Source organism: Streptopelia decaocto, assembly GCF_964273445.1.
Source record: "Streptopelia decaocto genome assembly, chromosome: 17".
NCBI classification, from domain to species: Eukaryota; Metazoa; Chordata; class Aves; order Columbiformes; family Columbidae; genus Streptopelia; species Streptopelia decaocto.
In genome coordinates this window covers 2,944,602-2,956,175 of record NC_138672.1, presented here as the reverse complement: position 1 = coordinate 2,956,175, position 11,574 = coordinate 2,944,602, and the positions used below count along the sequence as shown (strand labels likewise).

At 51.9% G+C, this 11,574-nt stretch overlaps 1 protein-coding gene across 3 annotated transcripts in view; it reads right to left on the bottom strand.

Moving 5' to 3' along the window:
• Positions 1-2,762: 2,762 nt before the first annotated feature.
• Positions 2,763-11,574, bottom strand: part of NSMF (NMDA receptor synaptonuclear signaling and neuronal migration factor) — a 47,259-nt gene continuing 38,447 nt past the window's right edge. For all 3 annotated transcript variants that reach the window (XM_082067872.1, XM_082067873.1, XM_082067874.1), the window contains one exon: positions 2,763-10,262. In XM_082067872.1, the coding sequence (XP_081923998.1) occupies positions 10,165-10,262 (98 nt within the window). In that variant the 3' untranslated portion in view covers positions 2,763-10,164. The remainder of the gene's footprint in view (positions 10,263-11,574) is intronic.

The window sequence follows — 11,574 nt, the reverse complement described above, 5'->3', positions numbered from 1 at the left end:
GGGCGCCGAGGGGCATCCTGTCGGGCTGCCGGAGGACTGGCGGTTTCCATGGCACAGAAACATTTTCCCCACCAGCTTTGCTGTTCAGCCGCGCTGCTTGTTGGGCACAGAAGCGTGGGGAATAGCACAGCCACAGCGTTACTGCCAGGCAGGGCCTGTTATCAACCGCCAACCTGTTCCTTTGGGAAGCGGATGCAATCAGGAAACGATCAGGGCTTTCCGCACCTCCAGTAGCACCGTGTGCCGAAATCCTCAGCCCGGGAGGCACAGGGGACATGGCACACGGTGACGTGAGTGACCTTTGGCCAGCACTCGCCGCGGCCGCGCCCCGGGCTGCCTGCATGCGAGCGGCTTCACCCGCTCCAGGTGCGTTTACGGCCGGACCACCGTATCCTGCTGATAAGGCTCTTACCTTTGCACTCCCAGCTCAGGACAGAGCAATCGCACCTTTTTCAAATTACACCTGGAAATGAAGCAACCGAAAATAGTATTTTGTTGCCAAAGCTCCCTGTGTCCCAGGGCTGCGCGATGCCCAGATGTGCTGTATGCCCCCAGGCGGCAAGCCAGAGCTGAACGGAAGGAGGAAGCGCTTTGTGATCTGGCTGAAGTTACACAAGATTTACACGACTTGCTGTACCCAAGCACAGATCCACAAGGCACCGTCCCACTCCCAGCCCGCAGCGGGTGCCCAGGGTTGAGGATAAAGAGCGGGCAAGCGGGGGTGACATTTCCCCGCCTCTGGTGACTCATGGCTCAGGCACGTACAGAGCCAACAATGTGCCTTTGTGCTCCAGAGATCTCAATGGATTTCTCTTTCGCAGTCTTGTCTGGTCGGCTTTTAAGCCTGTGTAAAGCCCATAAATCCTGAACTAATGAATCCCCACAGTTTATCTGCACCTGGTGCGAAGAAAACGCCTCCCTTTGTGGGGATAGAACCTGACATCTGCTGGTTTCACTAAATGCCCGCCTGCCTTTATAACAAAATAATAAATCCAGCCATTATTTGTCTCCTTCCCTGCCTTCTATCATTTCTGTCAGCTGTTTCTTTCCCAGGCTGGCTCAGTGAAACAGTGTTAAGGGCTGGACGGTGAAGCTTGGCTGCCAAGTGAGCCTGTTGGAGCTAATCCCCTGCTCGCTGTATTTACACCCATAGTTAACCCCGGAGTAGTGCCCGAGTGCTGTTACTAAGAGGCTCCCAGGAAACCTGCTCAGCGCTCATCTTTTGGCACAAAAACGGTTCGATTGCACAACCGGGTGTGCCGATTGCAGGGGATGGGACCTGGGACATAGTGGCACCGTGCAGCTCAGGCACGAGGTCCCGGTGTCCCCGCAGCGCCGGGGCACGGCTGATGTGGCTGTGGAGCTGGTAACAGGATGCGGCAAACGCGAAACGTCCGTACCGGACATGGCACATCCCGCCTGCGAGGGACGTTGGGCTGGCACCGGTGGGATCGGCTGGGACAACCCCGAGCTCAGGCAGGTGACAAGGGAACAGGGAAAGAGCGGGGCCCAGCGGGACTCAGAGACGTGCGATTTCACCTTAAACCTCTGCGAAGCATCAGTTCCTCACCCTCTTACGGGGCAGAGGAAACTCCCCGTGCGCAGCTCCCGCTCTGGGTTTGCATCCATCACACCACCACATCACAGAGGGAAAGAGAAGGAGGCAAGGAAAAATAATCCTGGGCTTCTGCAGCAAATTTGACTTTGATTTAAAGACAGGACAGTGCTGGCATGGAATGGTTCCAGGATGAAAACCACATTTCTGTCCGGCAGGTACCAGTGATGCTCGGAGGCCCTGGGAGCGCCCTGGCTGGGTCTGTGTGCAGAAGCTGGCTGCACAGCTGCTGCTGAGGGATTAACAGTGATTTCTGCCACCTGTCACAGTGCTGAGGTGGGCATGGCCTGTCCCACCCCGCCGTGGTGGTGGCACATGGAGAGTAATGTCTCCCAACGGGCAGGATGCGGAAATGAAGGCTGAGAGATCCCAGCGCCGAAGAAAAATGCCTTTAGTGACAGAGTTGTCCAGCCTGTTTCTCTCTGCCTTGCTCAGAGGGGCTGCAGAGACCACATTTAATGGAAGGTGAACATGCACGTGACTCTCAGCATTGGAGATAAAGGGGAAAATTGCAGCTGAGAGTTCAAGCCAGACCTGCTCGCTTTGGCAATTAAGCCAAACAGACTTTTAACAAGGAAAGTTTATCAGAATGCGATGCTTCTGCCCTCCTGGGGTTGGGCGTTATTTTGGAGCTGGTCTGTTTGCCCCAGAGGGATTATCAGGCCTTTAGCCTCCCTTGAATTTCTCTAGGGAGTCTCAGAAGGTGCTGGGAGGTTGTTCTTCCTCCCAGGAAAAGGCACAATGTTAACGTTCTGCAAACTCCGTATCAGTGCAGTCCATACGCACTGAGCCACAGGTGCAGCTGGAACTGTGAGTCGCTGCACCATCCCCGGCGCTGGGTTTGTGCCTCTCAGATGCTCCCTTGTTTAAAGCATCAGGAGTTTTTACCTTCCTCTCCTTTTAACCGTCCCTGTGCCTCTTGCAGCGCTGGAGCTCTGCGGTCCCAGCGCTGCCCTCGCTGCTGCCGTTCGGAGATGCCCAGTGTCTGTGTGTCCGCACCCGCCAGCACAGCAAAGCGTCTGCCACGGGGCATCTCTGGGTGTGGAAACTCAGCCAGAGAACAACAACAAACAACAAACCCAAGCGAGAGAAAACCTGCTTTCCCAGAAACAGCTCTTTTTATTAAATCACATCTTAAAACCTAGAAACATTCATGTTATTTGAAACCTGGTTATTATACACAAAGCAGCAGATAGTCTCAGAGAAACGAGAGGGCAGATGTCTCCAGCGCCATAGCTGGTTTGCCCCAGCCAGAAACCACCTCAGAAAACAGGGACTGCTCCTAAGGGGCCAACCTGCTGGTCCAGGGCCACCGAGCCCTTGGATCTTACAATCTTTGTTTTCAAAACTCGCTGTTAGAGAGTGTTGGCCCTGAGCAGCGTGTCTCAGGCTGAGCTCTAACCCAGGGGCACTCTTGGGGCCGTTTCCAGCTGCTCGTGCATATGTTCTGCAGATGGACGCAGCGATGTCACCCTGCACCCGAGCCTGGCTCTGGAAGGAGCAGGATGTGCCAGCTCCATCTGAGGCAGCATCAGGCCAGCGAGACCTTTATCTTCACATGGCTTGTCAGATGGTCAAGAACTACTCACACTTGGGTGGTCTGGGGGTTTTTCTCCCTATTATTTTGACAACTAAGCTTCTTTTTTTCATCTGGATAAAAGTCACTTACTCAGATTATCTGAGAGTTCGGGAGCATTACCAGATATAACCTATCCTTCCCCACATTACCAGATCCTTTTTCAAAGCTTGCACTGCTGCCTCTTCCCCTTGTTACACACACAGAACACCGCTGCTGTCCCCTGGCTGGCGGCTCTGCAGCAGCAAAGGGACGGCCCGCAGAGGAGCTGGAAATGACAACTGGTGCCTGAACTCCGAGGGGACACAGTCAAGATCCTAAAAGCAGACGGACTCCCAGCCCTGCAAACCTTGGTTTGTGCGGCGCCTGTTGCTTGATATCACAACTGAAGTCACCCAGTTCCAGGAACAGTGTTAAAGAACAACAGGAAACACACAGCGGAAAAACTACAGCCCCGTCCTGCTCATTCGGGTACGACTGCAGCCTGGGCTCCCGGGATGGGGAACAACAAACTGACTCAGTTTCTTCAGTCGCTCGCGTTTAACACCCAGCAAAATAGTGTCTCATTAGCACAGGGGGCACAGCAAACGCAGGGAGCAGGGTCCGTACTCAAAGGGCCTTCCTTGGCTGTGCTTATCTGCAGTGATTTTAGGGTATATCAAATGTAAGGGCAAAGATACCTGTCCTTGAATTCCCAGCTCTGCTCCAGCTAACAGGACCTTGGAGTGGCGACTGAATTGCTACAAATGAGTTTTAGCACTAAAAAAAAAAATAATCTAACAAGCCCACAAAAACAACCTAACAAGCCCACACTTTGTACTGAAGCTTTTTGAAAACCACCAACATGTATCTGTGTTGGTCCTGAGCCAAAGGCTGGGGTGACCGTGGCCATGACCAGCCCCTGGCTGGTGGGCACAGCCTCCTCAGCACCACTGCACTTCAGGCTCATTCACAGAATCCCAGAATGTCAGGGGTTGAAGGGCCCTGGAAAGCTCATCCAGTGCAATCCCCCATGGAGCAGGAACACCCAGATGAGGTTACACAGGAAGGTGTCCAGGCGGGTTGGAATGTCTGCAGAGAAGGAGACTCCACAACCCCCCTGGGCAGCCTGGGCCAGGCTCTGCCACCCTCACCAGGAAGAAGTTGCTTCTCAAATTTCAGTGGAACCTCCTGTGTTCCAGTTTGTACCCATTGTCCCTTGTCCTGTCACTGGTTGTCACCAGAAGAGCCTGGCTCCATCCTCCTGACACTCCCCCTTTCCATATTGATCCCCATGAATGAGTCCCCCCTCAGTGTCCTCTTGTCCAGCTCCAGAGCCCCAGCTCCCTCAGCCTTTCCTCACACGGGAGATGCTCCACTCCCTGCAGCATCTTGGTGGCTGCGCTGGACTCTCTCCAGCAGTTCCCTGTCCTGCTGGAACTGAGGGGCCACAACTGGACACAATATTCCAGATTCCCCAATTACAACTCAACACGTCCACAGCACAACCGCAGGAGGAAAACGCCACTGAAACCCACAGGAAGCCCAGAGCAGGGTTATCGCTGTGGGTGCTGGTGGATCCCAGGAGGGTCCCCCCCCGAGCGACTGCCTGAGGGGCCCTGCAAACACCTTGGCTTTGCTCAGCTGAAGAGGCTCCTCTTGCTGAAGGTTTCCAGGGCTGTTACTGCTGTGATTAATCACCAGTTTGTCTGGACACTGAGAAAAGGAAGGCAGACTGGAGTGCCCCATGAACTAACTGAGCCTGCTTCCCCAACGTCACACAAGCCCGGATGGGTCTTACCTGTCCTTACGTACAACAGTCTTAAGGATGCTCTGAAAGCAAGACAATAACGTGAAAAATTATTAGGTGGTATTAATTCTTCAGAATTTACTAAACATAGGAAAAAGAGCAAATTAGCGCCTCTTCAGATGGATTCCTTGCATTTAATGTCCATGATGTTGATTCCTTGCGGTCTTTAAGGTTTTCACATTGACTGGCAGGATGTTCGGCTGAGTTTATTTTGGAATCAAAGCCGCCACTGGCTCCTGTCACTCTTCAATAGCTCATGCACAACCTTGGCAAGAGGTTGTACACTGGTGTTTTCGGCAGACAGGGACCTCTGGTATCTTACTATTAACAGAGATGATTACACAGCAGGGTTACCTGGGAGTAACGATCACAGCCAGGTTCATGGTCATTAAGCCACCCATTTCCTCACTCAGCTGGAGTACACAATATTACTAACAAGCTGACTTGTCATCGAGACTGTAACAGTTTCCAGTTGACTTTGGCTTGTGTTTCCACAACGGAGAATTCACAAACACTCCCACGGAGACGCAGAAAGCCATGGCTGCCCTGTGGCCAGCGGGACAAGAAACGGCATCACAAACAGCTTTTTACAGATGGCGTGGAAAATGACGCTGCTGCTCGCTGTCCCTTGGGGGATGGCTGCGTGGCGTCCTGCAGGAAGGGCCGTCTGCATCCTCGGCTGCAGGGAACGTCACTGCACAACTCGGAGGCCACAGCAACTCAGCTTCACGGGTGCCTGCAAATCTGTGTCCTGGTCCGATGGCTCCAGGAAGGATGACACAACCCGGCACATCCTCTGATGTCCTGGCGACGCGTGCCAAGGGCCCTGGAAGGATTTTTTTATTCATAAGGGTAACATACTTTATCCTGGACTGATATATCATGAATAACACGTAAGCGTGACTCTTAAACTGGGTTTTGATGGGCTGAATGTTTACACCAAGAGAGCAGAGTGAGCCTGTCGTTCCACCCCGTCTGGGCCGGGATTAAGGACACGCTCCCATTTCCAGATCCCGCCGGGCTGGCTATTTAAAAATCAGCATTTTCCATTCTTTCAACCAACCCCACTTGTGTTGCCCGAAGGTGACGAAGCAGCGTGTGCCGTCTCTGTGCCAGCACAGCCTTGGGAACAGGAACTCCCAGCCACAGGTCACCGGCGCAGTCACGTCCCAAACAACAGCAGCTATTTGTGCCGTGGCCGCGTGCCAGGAGCCGGGGACGCCAGCACTGCCCGGACCACACGGTGACACCTCACGCTTCGCCGCACGTGGCAAAAGCAGCGCGGGCGACCGAGGGGGAGCATCTCCCCCCACCACGGGAAAGTCTGCGTGTGAAGGGACGATGCGAACACACGTGAATGTGAACTCCAGAGGCCCCGGTGCAGGAAACTTGTGCTGAGCTCCAGGCAGCATGTCCAGGCTGAGAAACGAAGAACAAATTCATTTCCAGAGTCCCCTGGCAGAGGCAGAGCCCCCACGGGCGCTGGAGGCAGAATCTGGGGGCCCCGGGGGTGCAAGTCCTCACACAGGGCAGAGCGCTGGCTGCTGCAGACACACGTTTTGCTGGAGATGCAAGGATTTCAAGGATTTCTCCATTTTTGCGTTTGGCTGCTGGGTTTTTGTTGTTGTTGTTTTTTGGGGGGGCTGTTTTGGTTTTTAAGGCAGGAAGGGATTATCTGCTCACTCCGTTTCCCAGCTGCAAAGGGAAGTTGGTGGCTGCAGTTGGTGGCTGCAGCTTGAGGACAGGCTGCAAAAAGCTTTATCGCAATTTTCTACCTATTTCTACATCCCTCAGGTAACTTGAGTTTTCTTTTTTCCCCAGTTTTCTTCCCAACCGACCACGAGGCAAAGAGAAAAGCCTCTCTGGAAAACCCCGTACAAGACAAGTGCTACATCCAAGAAGACGACACCTCTCACAGCCGAGTGAATGTTCTCTGCAGAGAACACGGCCGGGGCTGCCCGGGGCAGCACACGGGGCACTCGCTGCCCACCCTTCTCCTCTCTCGGGGTACAACCCCAGCCCACAACACAACCAGCACACGCCGCTGCCGCCCATCGGGGCAGGGAAGGCCTTGGGGTCCCATCCAGCGCTGCCGCACGGCACGAGCCGCAGAACCCACCTGCGGTTGGGGTGAACGGCCATGGGTGGCGCCCAGTTGAACCCTCCCGCTTTAACCTGCCGCTCTCCAGGGTTCACCAGGTGTCCCCATTTCTCCTGCCCTTGCTAAAAGCAAACCCAGAGCACAGAGGAGCCGCGGCCACCGCTCCCCGCGCTGCGGCCGAGCGTGACGGTGCGATGGGCCGCGGGTCCTCCAACAGAGCGGGCGGCCCGGGAGAGGGTCTTACACGCTCTATTTTTTACTCTAAAGTTTAAATAAGTACAATTTATTATCATCCTATCCTTTGCTGATCCTTTCCCAGCAGCCACCTGAAAAATTCAACCCATTAAAAAGGGGAAGGAATTTGTCTTGCTCTCTCAGAAATGGTTCACTTCAATGACGCTATTTGCACAACAAACATCAAAACACCATCGTCTTTCCAGTCACAGCTTCGAGAGTATTTCATCTCTTTAGTCAAATGAATGCTACAAAGGAAATAATACGCTCATGTCATAAACATCACAAACTATGAGGAATATAGATCTTTGGAAAAGAGAGAAATGCGTTCATCGTTTGTCATTATACTACAGTCAACCGCACCAGTTAAACAGCCTGTAAAGTTCATTCAAACATACATCTTCCTACAGGAGTTACGCAACTGTACAATCTACCTTTCTACGTGGCACCCCTAGTTCTACACGTGGTCAATGAGAATAGATATACAATAGTTCTACAGAGAAACCACCGCAGTGGAGACAAACGGTCCCTTTCGGAGCTCAACGGGACTTTCAATAGATCCACAATGCTACATTCATGCTACCAAGTTCACCGAATGGGGATTTCACTTTAGAAAAGAGAGGGGAAGAACAGTTTGTCTCCCGTGGAGCACAACCACGGGAGGTGAAGGGGTCAAAAAGGGGGAGTTTTGTGTCAGCACGTCCATCCTGCCACCACATTTCCTTCTCCCCATCGCTTCGTGTTCTCTCGCACCCGCAGCCCCACCGGCACAGCTAAATAACAGAACGGGCATAAATTTTGGTTTGTGTTTTATATCTGGCGTTTTCTTCCCAAAGCTACAGCCCGGTGCCCGTTACCCTCTTCACCACAAACCTGGAACGTGTGACCGAGTCAAGACGGTCAGAGTCCGGCCAGGGACGAGACGCGGCCACCAAACCCCCCAGGTCGGGCCAGCGGCTTCCGAACAGCTCCCGACCACAGCCCGCGCCTGTTTGCTTCAATATGTTGCTTTTGATACCTTTAAACCATCTCCCCTCACCTACTCCTCTCCTCACTTACTCTATGTACATCGTTTCTTCACAAGTTTTGCTATAAAAACTGCTATAAATGTACAGGGTTCAGCAGTTCTAGCCACTCTGCTCCCCAAAATCACAACCACGATATGTCACGGGGGAAGGAGCACTCTACAGATCAGAACAACGAGTTCTTTTTGTAAGTATTTAAAAGATTTGTACATATATTTTCCTTCACGATCAACTAATTTTAGATACCAGGAAATTAGGAAACCAAGCTCATCCTTCCCGGTTATTCTGCAGTTAGGTTTTACTTAGAAATAACTTGCATCACCACCCAGAATGGCCAGAGTGACCTGCACAGACTCTAAGTAGTGTTTGTCCTCTGAACAGGAGAGTAGAAGGTTAAATGAACCCTTCCCCAAACATAAAGCAACCTAAAGAAACAAAAAGTAAATATATTCCCCCCAAAAACCCGTCAAATATCAAGTACAAACGTGGGTTCTCAAACTGCTCTGACAAAGCTCTGGGTTTACTCTGTCCTATGCGGGAAGGGACACCAGCAGCTCAGACCAATAAAAGGGTCTTTTTAGCGTTGGAAAAGAGGTGGTTTATACACAAATAACACAACCAAGTGAACGTGGGGAAGAGTCAAACTCGTGCTACAACCGCGCACCGTGTCCTCCGGAGCTTTATTCCCAACACCGCAGGGACGGTCCCCTCGGAGGTTCCGCCGGTCGCGTCACCGCACGGGCCGGGCGCAGAACTCAACCCATCACGCAGCCAAACGCGGGCATGAACGAGTAATTACCATGGCTATTAACTGCTAATTCGTTTTCATACCACAGCGAACCCGGCGGAAGCTGCTCGGCCAGGCGCCGTATTTCTAACCTAAAGTATTTCAGCAAAACTAAAGTCCCGTAGTTTTGCGAGCAGCAAAATAGAAAGTAATCAAGTTGTGTCTAATTGGAGGAGAAATACACATTCGTGAGAGCACATACAACTAGTGCACACAGCTACTCTGAAAGTAATGAACCAAACCGGATTAATCAATGCAGCAGACATGCAGGGTCTGCTAAGTTACGTTAAAACCACGTTTGCTGGTGATTAAATATGTCTACAGAAGATATATTACCATTTTGAATATATTTTCAAGCAGACCAAAAATAGCTCATCTATTGGTTACTGGTGTGTTATTTTTAACTAATTTAATATTGGGAGGGGTTTTACCCCTCTCGCTATAAAATTGCACTTATTTGCTATTAAACAAACAAACAAAAAGTTAGATTTCAATTCTATATTCCATTATATATTCACATTGAAACTGGATCATCTTGATCTAAGCTTGCAGGAGTAGGTGTAGCAGTCCTTGCTCTCCAAGATCCCCAGCACAGAAGATCCCATCAGTACAAACCTCTCTGCTCTGGTCACTTCTTCGTTATAGTGCATGGGTAATTGATTTTGTTTTTTTTGTAAGAAAACCTGAGCTTTGAAAGTCTTTAAAAGGACCCGGAATCAAATCTGGCCCATTCTGACCCAAAACAGCTCAGTTCTGCAAGGAACTCCGTCCTGTCCTCGTCTCGCACGGCTCCTCCGGAGGCCCCGCGGCTCTGACCCGAGCCCAGCGCGGTGCCAAACCCTTGCCCTCCAGTCTCTCTTGACCCAGGAGACTTTCCTCCCGACACATTCTAAGGGCTCCTTCTCCCCTTCCTCGAGCGCCGCTGCCTCCTTTAGGGCTCTGAAGGGCTCCCCGTGCCAATAAAAGAGTCTCTCTGCGATAAGCATGACTTCTTGGACACCGGTGATCAACTTCCTCTCACAAAAGTCTTCTCCAGCTCATAAAATGTCATCGTAATCCAATAGTTTAGAGTGCTGGCGGGTCTTCCAGAGGCGGTAAAGGCGGAAGTCAAAGTAAGTCTCGATCATTTGCTTACCTAGGAGAAAAAGGAAACAGAGGGTTACACTGCGCAGCACCGGGGAGATGCGAGGCCGCAGCAGTAAAACATGGGCATGGGGTGGAGGAGAACCCTCCGTGTGCTTCATCGGGAGAACCGCGGCGTTCTGCACCTGCCCAGAGCATGCGAACGTGCCCGTGGGCAGGAAACGTTGTTTTAGATCTCCTCAAACCCTGAAAGGCTCCTTGTAATCCCCTGGCAGGGTTAGTCCATGGGGGTGGGCGCTGAGCACCAAGTCTGTCTCCAGACTTTGCCCTCCCTGCACTGGCTGCAGAGAATCAGCCAAAGGATCCCATAGCCCGCACGAGACAGGCACAGGGACTCCAGAAAAGTTAACCCATTGGAACGACTGGTGAGAAACATTCGACATAATTAATATTGAAAATTCAGGATAAAAATGAACATTAACAGGCCATCTCTGTCCTGCGGAGCCGCCTCTCCTCACAGCGACGAGCTCAGCAGGACACGCTAACGCCAGCTCTGCGCCCCTGGCACCTCCGATGGGACGCGGGGGTGTCACAGGGCGGTCACAGACCGAAGGCCACGCAGGGGACGCTGTGACTGCACTTGAAAACACAAGGGCAAACAGCCTGGGGCTCCGAGACAGGGCTCAAGGACGGGATTTTCGCTTCGGAGGCCTGCTTAAGATTAGTTTCAGATGACTTTGCGAAGGATTAGAGAGGTTACACTCTTAGCGCGTCCCAGATTGATCAAGGGGATAAATCCAGGCGTATTCTTCAGCCCAACCTCCTCAAGATCAACTGCTTAAATGCCTGTACGCAGAACCCGCTGCCTTGCCTGCCAAGCTGCATATAAACCCAGGAACTTCCCTGCAAGTCGCTTCTCAGCACGCATGTATGAGCTATAAGATCTATGCAAGCGCTGTGTAAAGCTGGGTCCAAACCTCAGCAGGACACGCAACTCGAATGTGCTCAACTCCCATCCACTGCTACGGGAGCAGGTGGGAGTTCAGAATAACCCACCAGTGCTGATGCCAACTGTGAGAAATACCTGCAGTGCTTATAGCCTAATGCCGCATGCTTTTACCCTCCAGGAGAACAAAGCACCAAGGATCGCACCAAAGATAAAATAACAATGGCAAATTCAGAATATGTCACTTACGAAGCTGTACCCATGACTGCTCACATCGACCAGAGAACAGGAAAAATCCTATAGCCACAGTAAAAAACCCAAACCAAACCAAAACCAAAGCAGCCTAAGATATAGAATGGCTAAAACAGGCTCCATCCCAGTCGCTTGTTGGTGACACAACTTACCCGGTACCAGTGGT